This window comes from Telopea speciosissima, chromosome 10, assembly GCF_018873765.1.
Source record: "Telopea speciosissima isolate NSW1024214 ecotype Mountain lineage chromosome 10, Tspe_v1, whole genome shotgun sequence".
Lineage (NCBI taxonomy): Eukaryota > Viridiplantae > Streptophyta > Magnoliopsida > Proteales > Proteaceae > Telopea > Telopea speciosissima.
In genome coordinates this window covers 56,646,668-56,667,849 of record NC_057925.1, presented here as the reverse complement: position 1 = coordinate 56,667,849, position 21,182 = coordinate 56,646,668, and the positions used below count along the sequence as shown (strand labels likewise).

General features: G+C 39.3%; 2 protein-coding genes across 6 annotated transcripts; one reads left to right on the top strand and one right to left on the bottom strand.

The window, feature by feature from the left end:
• The first annotated feature begins 648 nt into the window (after positions 1 to 648).
• LOC122643078 (mitogen-activated protein kinase kinase kinase NPK1-like) lies at positions 649 to 10,406 on the top strand. 5 transcript variants are annotated; one of them, XM_043836715.1, is made up of 18 exons: positions 649 to 1,112; positions 1,209 to 1,250; positions 1,571 to 1,636; positions 1,719 to 1,829; positions 1,912 to 1,992; positions 2,118 to 2,195; positions 2,308 to 2,390; positions 4,525 to 4,606; positions 4,743 to 4,843; positions 5,290 to 5,329; positions 5,432 to 5,491; positions 5,609 to 5,658; positions 5,739 to 5,964; positions 6,095 to 6,331; positions 6,455 to 6,789; positions 6,881 to 6,942; positions 9,978 to 10,001; positions 10,041 to 10,406. In XM_043836715.1, exons 1-18 carry the CDS (start codon positions 828 to 830, stop codon positions 10,118 to 10,120), a joined length of 2,043 nt encoding a protein of 680 aa, XP_043692650.1. In that variant the 5' UTR covers positions 649 to 827; the 3' UTR covers positions 10,121 to 10,406. The 5 variants fall into 5 exon arrangements, with proteins under 5 accessions (XP_043692650.1, XP_043692647.1, XP_043692649.1 ...); XM_043836714.1 differs by having other exon boundaries at positions 650 to 1,112; positions 6,875 to 6,942; XM_043836712.1 differs by having other exon boundaries at positions 5,609 to 5,661; positions 5,742 to 5,964; positions 6,875 to 6,942; positions 9,978 to 10,406.
• An 8,551-nt stretch (positions 10,407 to 18,957) lies between these two features.
• LOC122643778 (protein FANTASTIC FOUR 3) lies at positions 18,958 to 20,263 on the bottom strand. The gene is made up of 2 exons (XM_043837362.1): positions 20,090 to 20,263; positions 18,958 to 20,052 (listed from the first exon to the last, which is right to left on the bottom strand). Exon 2 carries the CDS (start codon positions 20,014 to 20,016, stop codon positions 18,958 to 18,960), a length of 1,059 nt encoding a protein of 352 aa, XP_043693297.1. The 5' UTR covers positions 20,017 to 20,052; positions 20,090 to 20,263.
• Positions 20,264 to 21,182: the final 919 nt, after the last annotated feature.

Below are 21,182 nucleotides of genomic sequence, written 5' to 3'. Positions count from 1 at the left end.
TCAATTATATAACACAAGGTGATGGACTGAGTGTTGGGTTCTTCAGTAGCGCGACAGGGAGTATAGCGTACATCCAACGCAACATAGTGCTTGGGCACGCAGCCCAACACCCAGCTTGTGTGTTGGACTGCGTGCCCAAACACTGCGAGTCGTCTGATGGTGCGCTACACTCCCTGTCACGCTATAGAGGAGCCAAATCCGATGGACTGAACTCATTGATTCAACAAAAGAAGCAGAAGGAAAAACAATCGAACAAGGTCACAAGGAAAAGCAACAGAGAAAGGCTTCAAGCGCATAGAACTATGGATTCACTCTACTCAAATGGTGTATTGACTACAAAAAAAGAAACTGGTCACACATGGCCATGAAAAATGTTTTATCTTCTAACTGATATCAGGTCTCTTTTGAACAATTTGAATCTATCTTTACTTAAAAAAGTAAACAGGTCTAATATTAGCGAGTGTTAAGTCAATGGTTCATTCATATTTGAATGGCTTAAATTCGAATTCTTTTTGCCCTTTTAATAGAAGACGACCCGAATCCCCCGTTTACCCGTGTACCCGTGTACCCGTTTGGTTACTTAGTTTTTTATTTTTTGAAAAAAATTGATCATTACCTTTTCCCTCTCTTCAAATCTCCTCTGTGTGTGCCTCTCTCTCTTTCTCTCTCTGCCTCCTCAGTCTCTCTCACTGGCCGAAATGAAATGAAACTGAAAGAACCCTAAAGTCTAGTCTATTCCTTGCTCCAGTAGAACCATTACTCTGAAGTCTGAACTCACCCTCACAGAGTTCAGTTTCTTCTGAAAGTTAACCACAAGTGCATCTACGATGCAAGACTTTGTCGGGTCTGTTCGTCGATCTTTGGTTTTCCGAAGCACAGATGGAGATGAAGAAGGGGGATTTGGAGGTCTGGTTGAGAAACTCGGTACTTGTCTTCGAAGATCTAGGGTTGGTTTTCTCTCTAGACCTTCTCCTCCGGCACTACCTCCACTCGTAAAGGATAATGCACCTCCGATCAGATGGCGCAAGGGAGAATTGATCGGTTGTGGTGCCTTTGGTCGTGTATATATGGGGATGAATCTAGACTCTGGAGAGCTTCTCGCTGTGAAACAGGTGAATTTTCGTGTTTGATTTCCAGTTTTTCCGTTTGATTTCACGATTTTTCAGTTTCCTCGGGTCTTATCGTTTCGATGTTACTATTGATTTCAGGTTCTGATCCCAGCCAACAATGCGTCGAAGGAGAAAGCACAGGTGAGGTTCGGATCATACTGTTTGTGTTCTAATTTTTTTTTTCTCTTTTTTCCCCTCTGATTCTAACTTTTTGGCCGAGTTGAATAGTGGTGGCTGTGTAGTTGATTCTTTTATATTTACTTTTAAGCATTATTATTTGTTGCTATAAACTCGATCTTAATTCCAGACTGTTGAATTTTTATTCCCCTCAGGCCTCATCTAATAAATTGAAAATTTCATGATACCTAATTGTCCTTATTCTTTTCCCCCCACTCTAATCATTTGGCTTCACGAGGGTCTGCTGCAGAATTTGATTGAGTTTGTTTGATTTGTCAACATAGACTCATATTCGGGAGCTTGAGGAAGAAGTGAAGCTTCTTAAGAATCTCTCTCATCTTAACATAGTTGTGAGTATATTCTTAGTTACTATAATGAAAGTGATGTTCTTTCTCTTGATCAACTATGATTACTATTATTGTCTTCACTCAGAGATATTTGGGAACTGCTAGAGAGGAGGGAACCTTAAATATTCTGCTGGAATTTGTTCCTGGTGGATCTATCTCGTCCCTTCTTGGAAAATTTGGGTCTTTCCCTGAACCTGTAAGTCACTGCCATTCTTAAAAATGCCAAATTAGGGTGTTTTGAGTACTTATGTTTGTTCCTATTCCTATTTGATTAACAGGTAATAAGAATGTACACAAAGCAGCTATTACTGGGGCTGGAGTACCTTCATAAGAACGGAATTATGCATAGGGATATTAAGGTTTATTTCTTTATCTTAAAATGCTATTTTCTGGGAAAGCAAGTATTCTTTTGTTACTTTCACTGTGTCTGTCTTGTTCCTTCTACTGCTTTGTGAATATGCTGTTTATTTTCATCTGCTTTCAGGGGGCAAACATACTTGTAGATAATAAAGGCTGCATCAAGCTTGCTGACTTTGGTGCTTCCAAGCAAGTGGTTGAACTCGTATGAACTTTGAGTGTCCTTCACTATCAATTTGATTTTATTGTCAGATCCTTAGGCAGTATTTCTTCTTCATGGAAATGACAAATGTCAATGGTTCTGATTGATTATTCAGGCTACCATCTCAGGTGCTAAGTCAATGAAAGGTACACCATATTGGATGGCTCCTGAAGTCATTCTCCAGACAGGGCACAGCTTGTAAGCACTATAATACTCCCCTAAAACTTCTTATTAGCATGAGTTATGTTTTATATGGTTAACGAACAAATGTAAAATCACAATCATAGGACCAGTGCAACAACATTCTGTACCTGTATTAGTTTCTTGTGCTTTTCAAGTTTCATATCAAGTTCTTGGCTTAGAGCTCAGATGTGCATTGACACATCTCAGATGATTGAGTGTGGTGCTGATTGCTCTGGTATTAACACCTATGACTGTAAGCATAACCATGTGTTATTATGTTCACTCAGCTTGTAGTATTCTGTGCACCTAGTGGACAGAGTGTGATTGTACTATGGATCCCTTTAATTCCCTTAAGGGTGGAATATAAGATGACCCTAGCAAAGAATTCAAAGAGGCACCATATGAACTTGTGCACTGTGAAGTGCTTGGATGGTTTGGATTGGTTGTTTCAGATTCTCAAGCCTTGAACCCAGGCCTCAGGGGTGACACTGTACATGCTTTACCAGGGCAATGCATAGTCACCTTCATAATATTTTATGACATTGCAAGTAATAAGATTTGAATTGAAGTCTACTTGAAAATGAACAGATGTTTCAACCACTAGGCCATCCTGAACCCTTCACAAGCCTCAACAAAATTGATAGTTGAGCATTGGGTCTGAAACCAATTTGATGACTTTATGATTTATGAAGATGAATACGAAGGATGTCACTTTGGGAGGAAGATACTTGAAATGCAACTTGGTAGACAATGTAATTTAAAGCCTGCAAATATGAGAACTGAGCACCATGGGGCTTAATAACATTTACTGGTCAAACCACTATTTGGTTCTGACAATTGTACTGTCCAAGAAGAGAGCTAAAAGTAGTTATATGAAAAGGCGTGAAAATTTGAATTTATGTTCTTTTATTTTATTATTTTTAATCCAGGGAAGAACCTTCACTGTTGAGCCAAAGACTCACTTATGTTAGTATACTGCTCTTGTATTATTTGTTTCTCCCCTTTATCTTTTGGGTCATGGATAATGAGTAAGAACACTTGGACTGGTTGGTTGCCTGGTCAGACTGTTAATTACCCTGTCAGAAAGCCCTCCTGGTCTGGTTTAGAAAAATTGTAAAATACAAGAGCCTATCAGTGCATGAATTGCATGATGTACGTTAAACAATCAGAGATTTAGAGATGCAACAACACTAATGTCCATGGGGTGCTAAGATGAGTTCATATACAAGAAAATCATGGCTTATTTTGATCTAGGATTGGATGCTTATTTGGTAGATCTTTATGAAATGATACATGTGCATTTTATGCTCAGGTTAATTATTCTGCACAGTAATATTATTAAACTCAATAAATATAAATTGAGGTATTTGTGAAACCTCCTCACTGGTTATTTGTAGTATTTTCAAGCCAACCACCAAACTGTTATAAAAATGAGAATGAGGTGCTTGAGATGGCTAATTTGTAGTTGGAAATGGTTGTTGGTGCTTTAGAAGAATATTGTACCCTATAAATTGATGACAATTCTCAATTGGTCTTTTTTGTGACATACAAATCTAACGCTCTCAAAATCTTTTGTTGGCATTTTTCGAAGTTCGGAGCACCATGCTTGAGTGCTTTCAAGGATTTTTCCTATTTACTTATGCCCTTGAATATTCTTGTCTGTAATGTTTAATATTGATGTTACTGTTTAAAATTGGCCAGCCAATAGTTTGCCCTTAGAAATGGCTTGACTGCTTTGACAAATCATAAAATTAGGAATTACTCCACTCAAGAACCCAATGAAGCTTTGGCCTCTAAGCCGAACCTTTAGTCTATCTTATTTGGAACTGCTGAATTTACTAAAGTTGTGGAAAGACCTCCAATAGAGTACCTGGAGATTTTGTTCTAATTATCTATCTTAATGATGAGAACATTGAGTTATTTGAATTTAATTCATATTCCTTTCTTCTTTGTTTCAGTTTTTCGATGTCTCTTGTAGAAAAAAATTCAAAGCTTCCTTTTCTTTATATTATTATTATTTCTTGTTGATTGGTTATGGTCCATCGGTGTTGGTCTTGGGTCTTCCTATTAGTGCTATTTTTTTTTGGGGTCTTGTTATACCTCATTCTTGATGCTGTAGTTTGCTGATTTCTGTCCTAATATTTCCTAGTTCTGCTGATATCTGGAGTGTTGGATGTACTGTTATTGAGATGGCTACTGGAAAGCCTCCTTGGAGTCAGCAGTACCAAGAGGTACACAATACGTTGTAATTAATAGTTTCCCTGCTTTCCTTTGACTTTTAAGACTTTATCAAATTTGAGTTTATCCTTCTGAAACCATACATTGTCCTTCAATTCATTTAAGGCTAACAACTTGTGTTTTCTCTAGGTTGCTGCTCTTTTCCATATTGGTACAACAAAGTCTCATCCACCCATCCCTGAGCACCTCTCTGTTGAGGCAAAGGATTTTCTGTTGAAATGTCTGCAGAAGTATATTCGTGATTTCCCTTACTGTTTTTTCCCCTTCACTTGTTTCATCAACAGTTAGTCTAAAGGACACATAAGATGGTTTTGATGTGTTACTTATCCTGAATACGATTTATACTTGAATCATTTCCTTTCTACAGAATTGATACCTGCTATCTTTTCTGGTTAAGAAGCTTAAATTGCAACCTTAAGGTTGCATTAACGATTAATAGACACTAGAATCTTGTGTTATCTAGAACTCCTGTCAGTATTTGTGTTTATGATTTCCAGAACATAGTAAAAATGTCACAGATAGTATGGTTATTAAATATGATTGGTTGCCATCTGTAATTTTCCCTTGATATTGCTCAACTGAAAAACAAAACGAAAAACATTTGATCTAAATTTGGGTCTTGTTGGTTATTTTTTCTGAAACCTTTTCCTTTAAGACTAACATTTTAAGGTGGCAGGGAACCAAACTTGAGACCCACTGCATCAGAATTGTTGCAGGTAAAAGTTTATTTCCTCTAACCAATATCTTAAGTCATAGGAGTATTGTTTTGTTTAGTAGTTTTTTGCAAGTTAGTAATTTTGTGGTATTCTTAAATGAAGCATCCATTTGTTACTGGGGAATACCGGGAATCTCATCCAATCCTTCGCACTTCAACTATGGTCAGTGTAACCTCCGGACCTTCCCCCCCCCCCCCCCCCATTTTTGTGTAGTTATATTGATGATTAGACCTCTTTCATGTTTTTTCTGCTGCGGATTTTATAATTCATCATTGTCAGGAAGCTTCTGCAAGTGTGTTGCCTTCATCTGGGTCAATTATGAAGAACTCGTAAGTGTTAACATGTAATAGGTGCTTACCTACTTTGTGTATTTCTTGCAATCATGACTGTAAGGTTGTTGATGCACCAGCATTGGTCCTGCACTCAGACCTCAGACAACCTGCAATGGCTTGAAGGATGTTTTTGATATGGGTAGTGTGAAGTGCTCAACTGTATATCCTGAGAAGTTCTCAGGGATTGGACAATGGGGAACGAGCACCAGTGATGACATGTGTCTGATTGATGATAAAGATGACTTATTGCTGGATCAATCTGTAAAACTCAGTTCTGTCTCCACAGTGGACGACTTCAATAAGGTAATGCACTTTCTTTAAGTTCCTCACAACTTTCAATTAGCCTTAAGCAGTTACAGGGAACTTCAGTGACTAAGTTTTGATGGATTTGTTTGTTTGAATAAGTTTTGATGGATTTGTTTGTTTGAATCAGAGTTTTAATCCAATGTGTGAGCCCACTGATAATTGGCCTTGCAAGTTTGATGAAAGTTCTGTGCTAGAACAGAAAGGAATTGACTTGCACTCAGATTATTCAGTCACGGGAATATCTGGGAGTCCTAGAGCTTCTACCAAGGATGACAATGATTTCTCTTTTCCATTCGGGCCATCAGTATCTGAGGATGATGATGAAGCTACTGAGTTAAAAATTAGAGCCTTCCTGGATGAGAAGGTATAACTTCTTCTGTAATATGAACTTTTTTGTTCTATTGTATTTCATTGATATATTATCATACATGGTTTCTTCTGTGATGGGATTAGAGTTGTCTTAAGTTTTTGGTCATACCATTGCCAGGCTCTAGATTTAAAGAAGCTGCAAACACCACTTTATGAAGAGTTTTATAACACCTTAAATGCCTCTGGACCTCCGAGTATTGTTGGGAGCACAAACAACGAAAATGTTATGAATTATTTGAAGTTGCCTCCAAAAAGCAAGTCACCCAGTCGGGTTCCTAGTGGAACTTCATCCCCATCTGTTGATGCTGTGAATACTGCAAGCCCTGGGAGTTGTAGCAGGCGTGTATCTAATATTGGCTCTCAAAACAATCAATGTTTGCGGGAAATTCCTTCACCTCAGCTTAATGAATGGAAAGGGCTTCTTGACGGTCAGCAGGAACCAATTAGCCCAAGGTTTGGTTAAATGGTTTGCATTCTTTACGCTGTTTTCATTTTCAAGTTGTTTATTTCCTTCTTAACGCTCTTGTCCTTTCTTCAGTGCAATTTTTTCTGAGAGACAGAGGAAGTGGAAAGAAGAGCTAGACCAAGAGCTTGAAAGAAAACGTGGTGAGTAATTGTTCTCTGTAAAGTCTCAATTACAATATGCCCAAGCACTCTTTGTGACCTCCTGTTTTTGAAGTAACAAGATGCCACAAATCAAACAATGCATTTTTCATTTCACCCCCAGTAACTCTTTCCATTTAGAAGAACATCCAACAGGTTATCCACATAATTTATAATGTGTATATAACATGTTTTACTGATGTAACAACACTCTTCGTTGGGCACATTGTCCAACTACTTGAAAATATAACCAGTATGCTGACAGTGGAAGGCTAATCAGAATGATTGGAAAAGCATTTGATATGGATGCCATTCATGGATGAATGGATAGACTGACTATACAGGCATCCCATATTTTCAGAACTATTTAAAAGATATTGACATATAAGAAATATTGGTTGTAAACCGTGGAACTAAGTCAACTAACTTGGTTATTTGAAAGAGTATAAAATATAAGACATTGTTTGATTACAAAATAATGATCAATATAGAATCCTTTGGGCTGGTGGTTGTGTAGAGATTGTAAGGTAATTTTGGGGAGAGTCTAACCAACCAACATAGAGTGGTGGTGGTCCTGGATTTGTGCCTCAATGCTCAGAAGTGTAGTAGGGAACATATGTACCCTAAGATAAGGTGGTGGAGATTAAAGGGGGAGTCCCTAGGCACATTTACTAATAATGTGCTCAAACAAGGGAAGTGAGATTTTAAGGGAGACACCAATGTCATGTGGAAGTGTGGAACGAGATGATGACTTGTATTAAAAGGGTTGCCAAAGAAGTCCTAGGGGAAGCGAAGGGTAGTCATCAGAACCCTAGGGAAACTTGGTGGTGGGATGTGGAGGTCTAAGCAGCCATTAAGACCAAGAAAGAGTGTTTTAAGACCTGGCAACGGACTAAACATGCAGAAGATAAGAAGAGGTATATTGAAGTCAGAAATGAGGCCAAGAAGATAATGGGGAAGGCTAGGGTGAAGAAATTTGAGGATCTTTATCTTAATCTAAACACAAAGGATGGGGAGAAAGATATCTATAAGATAGCTAAAATAAGAGAAAGGAAGAGTTGAGATTTCAACCATGTGAGATGTATCAAAGGTGAGGATGGTAGAATACTGGTAAGGGATGAGGACATTGTGCAAAGATGGGATGAGTATATTTGTGAATTACTGAATGGGGATAGCTCGAATTTGTTCGATCTGGATGATTGCATTACTCATCAAGACACCACACATCATAGGTATGTACAAAAGGTTGGTGTGGTAGAGGTTAAAGAAGCCTTAAGAAAGATGAAAATAGGCAAGACACCGGGTCCAAATGAGATCCTAACTAAAGTGTGGAAGGCCCTAGGAGTTTGTGGAGTATATTGGTTAACTCAAGGAAAATGCCAGATGATTGGAGGAGAAGCATTGTAGTGCTGATCTACAAAAATAAAGGCAATATTCAGAGCTGCAATAACTATAGAAGCATAAAACTAATGAGAGAAAGTTATTGAAGCTTGTCTGAGAAGAGAGACAGATATCTTGAAGAACCAATTTGGATTTATGCCAAGTAGATCCACGACAGAAGCTATTTACCTACTGAGGAGACTCATGGAAAGATATATAGGTAGTAAGAAGGATCTCCATTTGGTCTTCATTGACCTGAAAAAGCCTATGATAGAGTTCCTAGAGACTTGATCCAACATGTTCTTGTGAAAGAGGGGTGTCAAGTAAATATATTGATGTAATTAAAGATATGTATGAGGGCGTGGTGACTAGTGTGAGATCAGTGGGAGGCCAGGACAAGGAATTCCCAATTACGATTGGGTTACACCAGGGATCGGCTCTAAGCCTTTATTTGTTTGCGCTTATGATGGATGAATTAACTAAGAACATTCAAGACGAGGTCCCGTGGTGTATGCTCTTCGCCGATGATATTGTTTTGGTAGACGAGACTAAAGTAGGGATCAATACTAAGTTAGAGATGTGGAGATCAACCCTTGAAACAAGAGGCTTTATGATTAGTAAATCAAAGATAGTGTATATGTTGTGTAACTTTAGTCACTCTATGATGGATAATGATATTGTGAAAATTGAGAGAGATACTGTAAAGTGACTATTTTAGATATTTGGGGTAAATTATCAATAAAGAAGGTGACATAGATGATGATGTTTTGCAAAGAATTAAGGTGGGATGGATGAAGTGGAGAGGTTCAACTGGAGTACTGTGTGACCGACGTATTCCGTTAAAGCTTAAAGGAAAGTTCTATAGGACTGTTGTCTGATCGGCTATGATGTATGTGGTAGAATGTTGGGCAGTTAAGAAGTGTCATATAGAGAAGATGTGTAGTAGAGATCAGGATGTTGAGATGGATGTGCGGCAAGAATATGAAGGATAAAGTAAGGAATGATCGTATTAGAGCCGATTTGGGAGTTGCCCTGATCAATGATAAGTTGTTAAAATGTTGTTTGAGGTGGTATGACCATGTTCAAAGGAGGCTTGAGGATGTTCCAGTACGGAGGAGTGATCTGATTCTAATCAATCGAAGGAGCTAAAAGAGCTAGGGGCAGGCCGAAAATGACCATAAGAGAGGTTGTGAGGAATGACATGCGTAGTCTAGGTCTTGTACCAAGTATGACTTCGGATAGAACCTTTTGGAGGGCAAACATCCATGTTGCTAACCCTGTATAGCTAAGTTTCCCTTGACTTGCTGGGCTGGGCCTATTTCTCTTACTTTCAGTTACTTTCATTTCTCTTTTCGCACTTCTCATCTCTTGTGTCTTCATTTCTTCTTTTCTATTACTCTGCTCTACAAGGATCCATGTAGCCGACCCCATTCAGATGGGATTAGGCTTAGTTTGTTGTTCTATAGAATCCTTCGGGCTGGCATATCTAAGTTACAAGGGAAACTTTGTCACAATGTGTTTACCAGAATATCTGATTGCATTGAATATGACCAAAATCTTGATATTTGAACTGTGGGTTTTAGGTTGTCACAAATTGCTTTGTCATCTGCATTAAATTACTCGTCTAATTGTTCTGTTTGTCTGATAACTGTCTGTAGAGATGCTGCGTCAGGCAGGTGTTGGTGGGAAGACATCATCTCCTAAGGATCGTCTGGCAGTAGGTGGGAAGACATCATCTCCTAAAGATCGAGCTTTAAATCGGCAGAGAGATAGGTTGTGGTTTGCATCCTCAGGCAAATGAATGTACTTCTTATATGTGTATCTACTACAGTTCGTAACCGAGTTCTGTTTTTCCCAGCGAGTATTAATGTATGTAGCTCTATTTTTGGTGAAATGTTCTAATAATATAAAGTGGCCACAAGCCATCCCTACATGAGAATATCAGGCAAGGCACCACATACCCCCATTGTGTTTAGTTTCTTGTGGTTCTGCCTGAAAATCACAGCAGTATCCTTGTATGCCTTTTATTAAGCTAAAGTGTATTTTATGGCTCAATATGAAACATAATTCAAAGTATTTGTTTGGAGGAGATACATATTTGTCAAGGTTGGATACGTAAGAGCTGTGTTGTCTCTTTACATTGGTAAGATGGAAGTCCCAGGAGGTTTTCAGCACATATCACCATAATTGCTCCATGGATTGATATTTTGGTTTCTAAGTTTTAAACATGGAGAGTTTATGAAATTCTCTGGGGGTAAATCCATCTCTTTGGAGGGAAACAATAAAAAGAATCGGCACCTAAATTAGGGTTTAAAGACCAATAAATAAAAACATAATTCTATTTGAATCGGTCCAACTATGAAATCGGGTTCGTATTGGTTTTTAGTAACCTACCTTGGGGGCATGGGTTCTTTTCCTTGTTTTTGTATGGTCCCAAATAGATTTTAGTAATTCTCCTCAATGTGGGTTTGCACCAAAAAAAAGTTATTCAAATAAAATTTTATACTATGATATTGATACATCGAAAGGTTTTATTCGTCTCTAAAATTAATCCTTAATAACATGATGGTCTCAGTAATGGATCTTAGCTAACAAATCAGTACTTACAAACAAACCTAATTACATCATAGACAATGGTGTCTGTTATCTTAGCAACTCTTAGCCTTAGTAGCTGTAGTAGTGGTTACAAAAATCGGACCTTTATCCCTTGAGGTTTGTTGATCGGTACGGTTGTGCGGTTCCTCTTATAGGGGGGGCTGAAATGATCATTCCACCCCCTGACCAAACACATTGCCCGGGTGAGATCCACCTCCCTTTTATTAGAGGCACTAGAGAACCGTACCGAGCAGGAGAGATGTAGGTGATAATAATTCACAAAAACCATGCATGAGTCCTTGTCCTTTAGAAATAACTTAAATAGGAGTACAAATAGAAACAAAAAAACAAAAAGAAGGAAAAAAAGACCGAGTTTTCCTCCATCCATAGTAAATGGGATCCCATTTATCTTGGAAAAAGAAAAACATCAAGAGGGAATTTTGGAAACATACTAAAATTCTATAGAGGTTTGTGAACCCGGTGGGTGAAACGTCCTCCATGGGTGGAGGAAAACTTTCTCCATAAAACACCCTAAGTGGCTATCCATCCTAATCGCAATGCTGCAACCATACCAGTTTGTGCTGATGTGAGTGCGATGAACAAAGAGTCATTCCATCTTATTAAAATCCTGTTGAAGATTTAAAGCACAGAGAAAAGGACAACAGCAAGAGTAAATGAATATTAGATGATTTTTTGGGCAATTTGGGGTTCCATAATAATTAGCATTTTGTTCTTCCACAAAGTTTACTATTTCCTTTGAAAAGTAACGGAATCCCTCTCAATCAAAAATTGCACTCCCTCCCCCAAAGTTTCGCTCCTCATCCCTTCTTATATGGGATAAACCAAATAGACAATGAATGAGGTCAACGTGGTCACATCACCAACATGTCGATCATCTTTCCATAAACAAAATGTAAGGAAAAGATTTGGAGATTGATGACATACCAAGAATAATTCAGGCTAAGAAGGATAGATATGTGACAGGGATAAGACAAAATATGATATTCATAGCCCTTCCCTCATTATCATTGAGATAATCTCATCATTCTGGACCTATTTTCCTAATTATCACAGGCCTTACCTATAAGAAAAGTAGAGACATGACTGGCATGTGCATTTAAGGTGAGTGACTTGGGAGCCACGCCACACCGTTTGCGTCCCATACACGTTCCATCTCTTTGAAGGCAAGGCGGGCCGAATTATATTGACTCGGTATGATGACGTAGGGCGCAGGTTCACATATTGGCGATTCTGTATGCACCGAAAGTCGTAGGCGTTCGACTATTGGGTCATATCCGGCATTTATTAAGGCCATCCCCTTAGCTGGATCAGCTCAAGCATTCAACATTGATTCAACAGGCTATCCATCCCTACGTTGAGATATTTCAGCACTATTACCGCCATGCCAAGCCAGATCTTTTCTCCAATCCTACTTTAAACACAAGACAAGTATCTCAGGTAAAAGATTAGATGCTATTCAATCTGAACCACTATCTTTTCTCACTTTCTTTTGGTCTCTCACCTCCGACCGGCTGCTCTAAGAGCCGACTTTGGCATCAGAGGATCCCCCAGAGACTTCTCTGAACCTTTCTTAATCCTTTCTTGGTGTGTGCAGGTATATCAATCTAACGACCAAGATCTTCCCACAGTTTTCACCCGCATCAAGTGATATTTTGATCCATCAACTAAATTGGCCCAGTTATTGAATCAAAACCAATTTATACAAGGCTGACTAAAGTATTACTAGTTTGATATATCTTGATTGGATTTGCTGATTGAATTGAAATATTGGTTTAATCTGATTGAGTTAAAAACATATGGAGATAAATTAGAATATAGAATTGATTTGCATGAGTGATGTGTTTGACATGGGTGTTTTTTAGTGAAAGGACATCCATAAATGTTCTCATATTGTGAGAGTTTCTGGTCCAGTAATCCCATATGGAGCCAGTCCTGAACTGATAGGTGTATTACCATCAAGCAAGGCTTAAGGGGAGAATTACTCACCCAAAAAAAAAAAGAAGAAGAAAAACGTCTAAGGGGAGAACATGATCCTGAGAAGCAAGAGACAGATCCCGAAATGGTAGGGAGGGAAGAGGGTGGAGGAACATGGAAACACTGGTCACCCCACGAGACTTCCAACTGTTCCCTGGTGGATTTCCACGATAGAATGACCAATTGTCCCAGTACTAGATTTTCTACCAAACTATCATTACAAAGGCAACCCCTATAAAAGTTCCATTTTGGGTCATAGACTTCACTTTTGTCGGCTATGTACTATATAGTGAAGACTGTAAAATCTTTGAATGGTATTGGTTGAAGGACCTGGAATGTAGAATTATTAGTCTATTGGCAGAGAGAAAGATACCAATTCAGATTTTTTATGGTGCGTTGCTTGTAGCGGTTTGAGCGGTGCAGACTGAGCCGTGCACGCAATGACTATCTTACCTTTGTTCAAACGTCTTGTCCGAACGGGAGTAAGTCAAGCATTACACATGCGATTCAATCTGCATTCGTACAAACCGCTACGGACAGTGCACTGTAGAAGATCTGGATCCGAAAGATAGTCCAGAGACCGAGAAACAATTAAAGGTACTATTCATGCATCAGTAAATCTTTGTGACAGAAAAAGATGGTAAAGTGGATGAAAAGTGAAAAGAGAGAACCTCACTGATGTGAAAGGGTAGGATTCTGCGAGATCAGATGTAAAATATGTTATCTTATTGGTCTCACTCATGTCCTCCACTTACAAGAATCTTGTGAAGACTCTCTCTCTCTCTCTCTCTTAAGGAGGCAGGAAGACAAGAATTTAGCTTTGATGTATGGAAGTAGGGGTGTCAATTGGTCGGTTTGGATTTGTTTTGGTTCAGTGTCTTCAGTTTTAGTGTGACAATGAACAAGTTCAAAACATGATCCAATAAAGGTGCATGAGTTTCGATTTGATTTGATTTCGATTTCTTATCGATTTCTCTTATTGATTTACTATTAGTTAGATTTCAATTTACCATGTAAATATATGTTTTGGGCGCACGTTCTCTTTGTCTGGGATTGTATCTGGGCGCAAGCTGAGCCAAGACACATGAGACTAGACAGGGGTGGGGTTCGGGTCATCAGGGGGTCCAGCCGGTAATTTCGCTCACCCCCATGTGTCTACGCCCCCCCAAAACTTTATTTCATATGTTTTCTTTGAATTTTGGGTTGGTGTCAGTTTTTTATCTAGTTATGTTGGTTTCAATCTGTTTTTAAGTTCGATTTAATGTCTTATCGATTGTAGTGTTGCAGTCTGATTTAGTTTCGGTGTCACAAAACCCCAATCTGAAACATGATCTAATAAACTCATATCGATTTTGATTTTATCAATTCGGGTTAGGTTTTGACACCTCTACGTGGAAGAAACCACACCATATTTGCATGTGAGAGAAAAAGATAAATGACTTCTTAGAAGGACTAGTTGAGAAAAATAGATGGTTAGGATTCATTGATGAGATCAATGTAATATTGACCAAGTAAAAGATAAAAAGGAGAAGCAAACAAGGACAATATTTTTTTTGTTTATCTTTTTCGGTTTAGTACATGCAGGAAAGAACAAAGAGCCACCATCTCAGCTCTAGTAATAAATATGATGAATAATTGCAAGAAGACGAGCTCTCATGATTCACAAACCCCACACAGGGATAGGATTTACTAAAAAATCCTCCTTCTTGTGGGGGAAATGGGTCCCTCTTCGATCCTAGCCGTGATCCTCTCTGCAGGCCCAATCAGGTCTGTGGAAGATGCTTTTCTCTCTCGTCTGGTTAAGCCTGCAAGTGAAGATCCCTGAGAATCATGGAGACGATATGTGATAGCTTTTAATGTGTTCTTTTCTGAGAAATCAGAAATGCCACTGATTGGTCCATCCATGAATCCATACATGTATCACCTCACTCACTGCCTCCTTGGTCTAGAATCAAATCACATCCAACAGATTTACGCAACCAAACATAACCTTAGGGTTCCTATTTTTCAATTCGAAAACTTTTATTTAATCTGTAGTTTAGGGTGTGTAGATTTGGAAACTGAAAATGTAATTCTTAAGTTGCTCTTGGAGAGCAGAGGTGAGGTGAGGAACCGTTTTAGGTATTGATATCGTATCAATTGTATCGACTGTAATTGACACTAATACTTGATTGATTCAATTCAGTTGATACACTATGGCCATTCATTTTTTTTAAATGATGTTTTGATCCAATATTGGCCCGATATGGCTTGTTATTATAATTGATATGTATCAGTACTATCAGTATCAATATCGTTGGCCACCAATATCGGTGCAGAGATATCGTGAACTAATTCCTTGGGGTGAGGACGGTCATGAAGGCCCCCACAGAGGGTTTTTTTTTTAATTTTTTATCTCTTGTTGGTATTCCTCAACATATGGAAGAAAGTTTCTTGTCCTGGAGCATGGTTCCCGCACTGCACCCTTGTGTCTGTCTCTCTCTTCTTCCTCGTAAGATAGACCTCTCTATTCCATGGATTGAACCAATGGAACAGATTGAGTCTCGTGCAGATGTAGGAGCCAGGCTCCCAGGCAAAGAACACTTCCCCTTGGAACTATAGGGCATATTCCATCATGACCATGAGGGTTATTAGTATAATATTTAAGTTTCCTTCCCTGTCAATATGCCTAGTGAAGTATAACGTTTAACTGTTTGCCACATGCATGGCCTTACATAGGTTAGTCCATGTGATGGAGGATCAAACAAGCATCTCATTGGTATAATTTCAACAAGAGATCTCTACTTGATCGCATGATCTCTATACAAGCATCTGGGCCAATGAGAGCACGCCTGGGTATCTACCCAAGGGGCAGAGATATCATCTAACGATGCCTGTGAGAGGACATAAGACACACCCCCAAGTAGAGACAGAGAGAGAGTAGTGATTTCTTACTCCCTAGTGGCTGAAACTGCCCATAAAAACAAACAAGGGGTATACCTGACAGCAAATAATGGCGTTTTGTAAGTTTAATTAGTCAATCCCAGAATTTCAGGAAGACAATGAAGGTTCATAGTACTAATGATGTGGGAGGTGACTAAGTGAGCATAGAATTTAAAGATTTTATATATATATAGATAGAGAGAGAGAGAGAGAGGGGGTTTATATAAAAAGCAAGGAAGAGAAAAATTGGTCTTTGTTGGGTCTACACATTATTAGTGTGTGATGCATGTATCAATTCTTTTCCAAAAAATAAAAATTATGCATCAACACTACCCAAAGTCCCAAACATAAGAATATATATAAGATCCATCTTTGTCATCCAAACCTAACCCAATCACCTTCCCTCTGATAAAAACCCACCACCTTGTCCACCCAACCTTGGACACAAAAATGGCAACACCCCAAACGAGGAGCTAGTTAATACAAGTTTCACTCTCTCTCTCTCTATCTATCTGGTGTTGAATGACTTGTATTCTGTCGTTTGCATAAGTGGGTTGATTTTAAAGGACCATTAAGAAGGTTTGAAGGAGCTTGCATGTTAATCTACATTAATGGTGGGGACTTGATGAATTAAAGTGTCCATGCAGGGGTTTGGGGGCAACAGTCATTGGAAACTTTTTTAGGATTCTAAGTATTCAATAAATTTCATATATAAGATTTCACTATAAATTTGTAACGAGGATTCTTTTTTTCTATATTCAATCTGAGAGATGTGAAGACGAACGACTATAACACTATTCTTCTTTGATTGTGAGTGAAGTAGATTTTATCTCATCATAAACGTAGATAATCTTGGCAAACCACATAAATCTTTAATTGTATTCGATTGTGTGATTGTTTGTTTGCAATTGCCATCTTTTTCTAATAATATAAACCTATTGACCATGTCTCTCTCTCTCTCTCTCTCTCTCTGATGTGGTCTCGTACTCTGGTCTCCACGTATAAACCTATTGACCGGCCTTCCTTGAACGATTCATCAATCCCTGTTTGCCAAGACATCCATGTCATCCCACCAATCCCCTTGTCTCTTTCCATTCATTAATTTCAGATGGATTATGATGATCAATTTCTCCATGGTTAACAAGTTTCCATTTCAACAGGATAAGGATTATATATAAGCCGTTAATTAAAAAGGGCCCACTCATGAGTGATGGACTTCAACCATGGCCACGAGAGCCATTTGTGTTTATCATTCCATGTCACAATGTGACACATGGGACACGAGAGAGAGAGAGCCATTTGTGCTTATCTTTCCATGTCACAATGTGACACATTGGACACTAGCTAGAGAGACTTATAATAATGACATTCTTGGATGAGTTCAGATCCGCTCCCCCATATGGGGACGGTCTCCATTCCATTCGCATTGTTCATGGGGTGTGGGTCTTGCACATTAAAGATGGGTTTCACATCCCATTTATGATGTAGCTGGGGTGGAAATGGTCCCCAAGTGGAGAGGGATCGTCTAGCTTCTCTCCAGGGAACTCAACGCCCAGGGGGCATCTAAGGGTTGGGTTGTGCCGCACAATGAGATGTATGCGGCACAACCCAACGACTGGATGCTCCATGGGCATGCTGGGCTCCCTGGAGAGGAACTCAATCCCGTGGGGAATGGATCCAAATCCTACGTTGACATGTGATGAATCTATTCAGGTGAAACCATGGATCGATTGAGGAGGTAATTAAACTGAGCTACCTACTAATGTTCCCAACTAATTATATCACATGCATGTTGGATATAAATTAAAAATCAACACCCATTACTCCGTTACTCACATTCGCATCACCGTGGTTGCATGGTTCCCTCCGCCATTACCTTCTGTCCCATCCTAACCTTCTCATTGATGTTTTGCCGGTTTCAGGCCCAAATCCGACTACACCGACGATGTTGGCATCGGCGCCCTCAACAACGGAATCTGGCCTGAGTGGCCCAGCTTTTCCACCTCTAGTTTGTCATCTGTACATTTCTCTTGAAAAGGTTGCTTCGAAATCGGGCATGCCCGGGAAAGTTTTTTATTTTTATTTTCTTTTGTGTGTGTGTTTGCAAGTGGTGCCAACTCTAGTACTGGTGGTACCGAACTTTCCATCGGCTCCGTAGCACCATCCGCCGTTCAATCTTCACCATCCCTCTCCTGTCGTTGGATAATCGGCACACATGGACGGGTTGACATCGGTTTCTTTGGCACGTATGGGGCCCCCTCTATTGGCACGAATGTGCATGCGCTTAAGCTTAGCTGTTTCTACAGCCTGTTTACTAGGGAAGTGGTTGTGAACCAACCCCTAGCCTGGATGCCCTGTTAATGGCATGTGCGACCGAGTCAATTTTCACTCCTTGGTTTTGGATACTGTATATCTTTACCTCGCGTTTATCATGTTCTCTATTTGTGTTATGTATCTTGTTTTCCTTTGTTTGGCGTTGGACGTGAATGAATGAATAGCCCTGTTTTCTATCAAAAAAAAAAAAAAAATCAACATTTTCTCATTGTGATTTTTGAGGTGATCTAATTTTAAATATATAGGAAAAGGAACGCCATCACAGCGCATAGTGTGACATGTACCTGCGCTCAGACATAGTCGTGCACGAAATGACCAACACACTCCCTGAAAAGATGGAAAAGACCAAGTAATCAATCATATGGATCATATTATGTAGCTAACTCGTCGTCCCCTTCAATTAAATGGTGAAGAAGGGCATATTTGTAATGGTAAGCTTGAGCCATACAATCCACATACACTCATAAAATAAGAAACTCCAGTTCATGGGTGACGACTGATGGATGGTTACATCTAGAGAGAGAGAGAGAGAGAGAGAGAGAGAGAGAGAGAGAAGAGAAGATGGAAACTGTTCATCAACGATAATAACAGACAATTAACATATATAAATATGCAGTTACATTACGATCCACAACACCACCCAAGGTGGGGTTGGAAAAAATCCCAAAATATTGTCATTTAAAGAAGTCCATAACTGTTGAGAGAGAGAGAGAGAGAGAGAGAGAGAGAGAAAACATAAAGGGAGGGAGAGGAGAATGAGTTCATCATCAAGAGTTGTTGGAATAATTTTAATTAAGAGGTAGCCACCCAACAACAAGGCTCCTGAATCAGCAGCAGTTTGTTCCTATGCCCATCACCTTCCTTGCACCTACTTCTCCTCCTTCTCCCACTTTCATAGTTTCCCATTTCCACTTGATCACCTAAAACATTCCCATTTTTATTATTGATCCCCTCCAACATTCCCATTTCCACTTGATCACCCCAGTACTCTTCCTCCTCCTCCTCCACTTCCCTTCCTTCTCCTCTGTCATCTTCTAATTGTATTTCTTCTTCTTCTTCTCCTTCAGTTTCTGCTTCTTCTTCTTCTTCTTGATCTTCATCTACTGCTTCTGTGTCTTGGGAATCAAATTCTGGGTCAAACCCATCAGAGTAATTGGTTGATAAGTGAAGCCTGAGACGGCCATCACTCCTTTCAGCTTGAAAATATGATTGAGAACAGGGGACTCTTACTGCTTTCATCAATAATCGTCCTCCTTCTCTGTGGGTCTTCACCTGAACCTGACTAGACCAGCTTATAGTCGTCAAGGGTGGTGGAAATTCCCGAGAACTCACCCCTGTAATCTGTCTCAGTGATGATGATGATGATGATGAATTGGGTAGCTCTCTTCTTCTTGTTGGTGACTTCTCTCTGTCACAATCCAATGGTTGAATGATGATGTCTTCACTTATTACAGAACCCGTTTCCGATCCCAAATTCTCTGTACACATCTCTAAGCTCCTTTCGCTAAGCTTTAATGAACACTTTTTCACAAGAGATTGGATGTAGAGCTTATCCTTCTCTTCTGCTGCTGCTGTTTTGGGTCCCTCATAAGTAGTATTGGTAAGAGCTTGGATGAAGCTCCACCCACCCATATCACCACTGCTGGAGCTCAACTGGTTCTTGTTGTTTTTGTTTTGCTGATCATCATTTCTGTTGTTGTTCTTCTCTTTCAGGTCTTTCTCAGAGTCAGAATCTGAGACACTAGCTCTCCAAGTAAAACAGGGTGATCGGGCAAAATAAGGACTAGTTGCAGTCAATTTGGGCCAGGGCTCAAGACATGATTGCAGACCTTGGCAAACCACTGAAGACATCACTACAATGGCTGTTGCTCAGTAAAAAATAATAATCTGAAAAGATAGATTGATAAGAAAATAAACCAGAAACTTGAAACAGAGGAAGCAGAGCAAGAGATAGAGGTGTAGTTGGGTTTTGGATTAGAATGCCAAAGAATTCTGGTCCACAGAGATTGATGGTTGAAAAGAAAGACAAATTGAAGGTTTTAACTAAAACCAATATGTTGGTTCAGGTGCAAATGTAGAATTCTAGGAGAAAGAGTATGCAAAAGAGAAGAGAAGAGCAGAAGTGGGAAAACATGAGGGATAAGCGAGTGTATTTGTAGTACCCAAAACCCAACAAAGGTACCCATGGTGGGGGCTAGAGAGACTGAAGACTCTTTTTGATAATGAGAGAGAGATGCTTTTTTCGCCCACTAGAACCCTTGGATACAGTTGGATTGGAATAAGTGCTTGAGAGTGGAGACATACAATATATTTATTTTATGGAGAACTCTCACAATATCATTACTAACAAAATTTAAAAAAAGGTAAAGTCAACAAAATTTGAATGTGAAGGATAAAAGGTAAAAGCTTTCAGTTAGTTTTCATGTGTTTCTGTTGGTAGGACAGAAATGAGTTTTACAGTGTGTGTGTGAGAGAGAGAGATGATGTGTCAATTTTAACTTAACCCAAAACAAAGAGCATCCATGCTTGTTCTCCCTTCGACCCTTCCCTTACAAAAGAAAGCCAACAAAACCCATAGATTCTGGGAGAATCTTTTGTGAATGTGATAACATCTCTGCAGCATCTTCCTTGAAACACATTTTATTCAGATATCTCACACCTGTGTTAAGGTCAAAACTAAATCTAAATAATCTGGCAGAAATCCCCCCTCCCCTCTCTCTTTTTTTCTTTTCTTGAACCATTGTTCCAATGCAACCATTGTAAGTTCTAGGTGAATTTTTTTAAGGGAAAAAGAATTATGTCCATGAGTCTATCTCTCTCCTCCCCATATAAAAAGACACCTCTGTCCTTCTATTTTGAAGAGGAGAGAGACAGACACATGGGAGTGCTGGCATAGGCCACTCTCCCGGACAGAAAACTACTTCCCTTTTTAAAATACCCATTATATATTGCCTTTCAGCACCCAAGTATGAAGTCAACCAAGCCTTATTTTTAAAGTCCAAAAACTGTGACTTGGG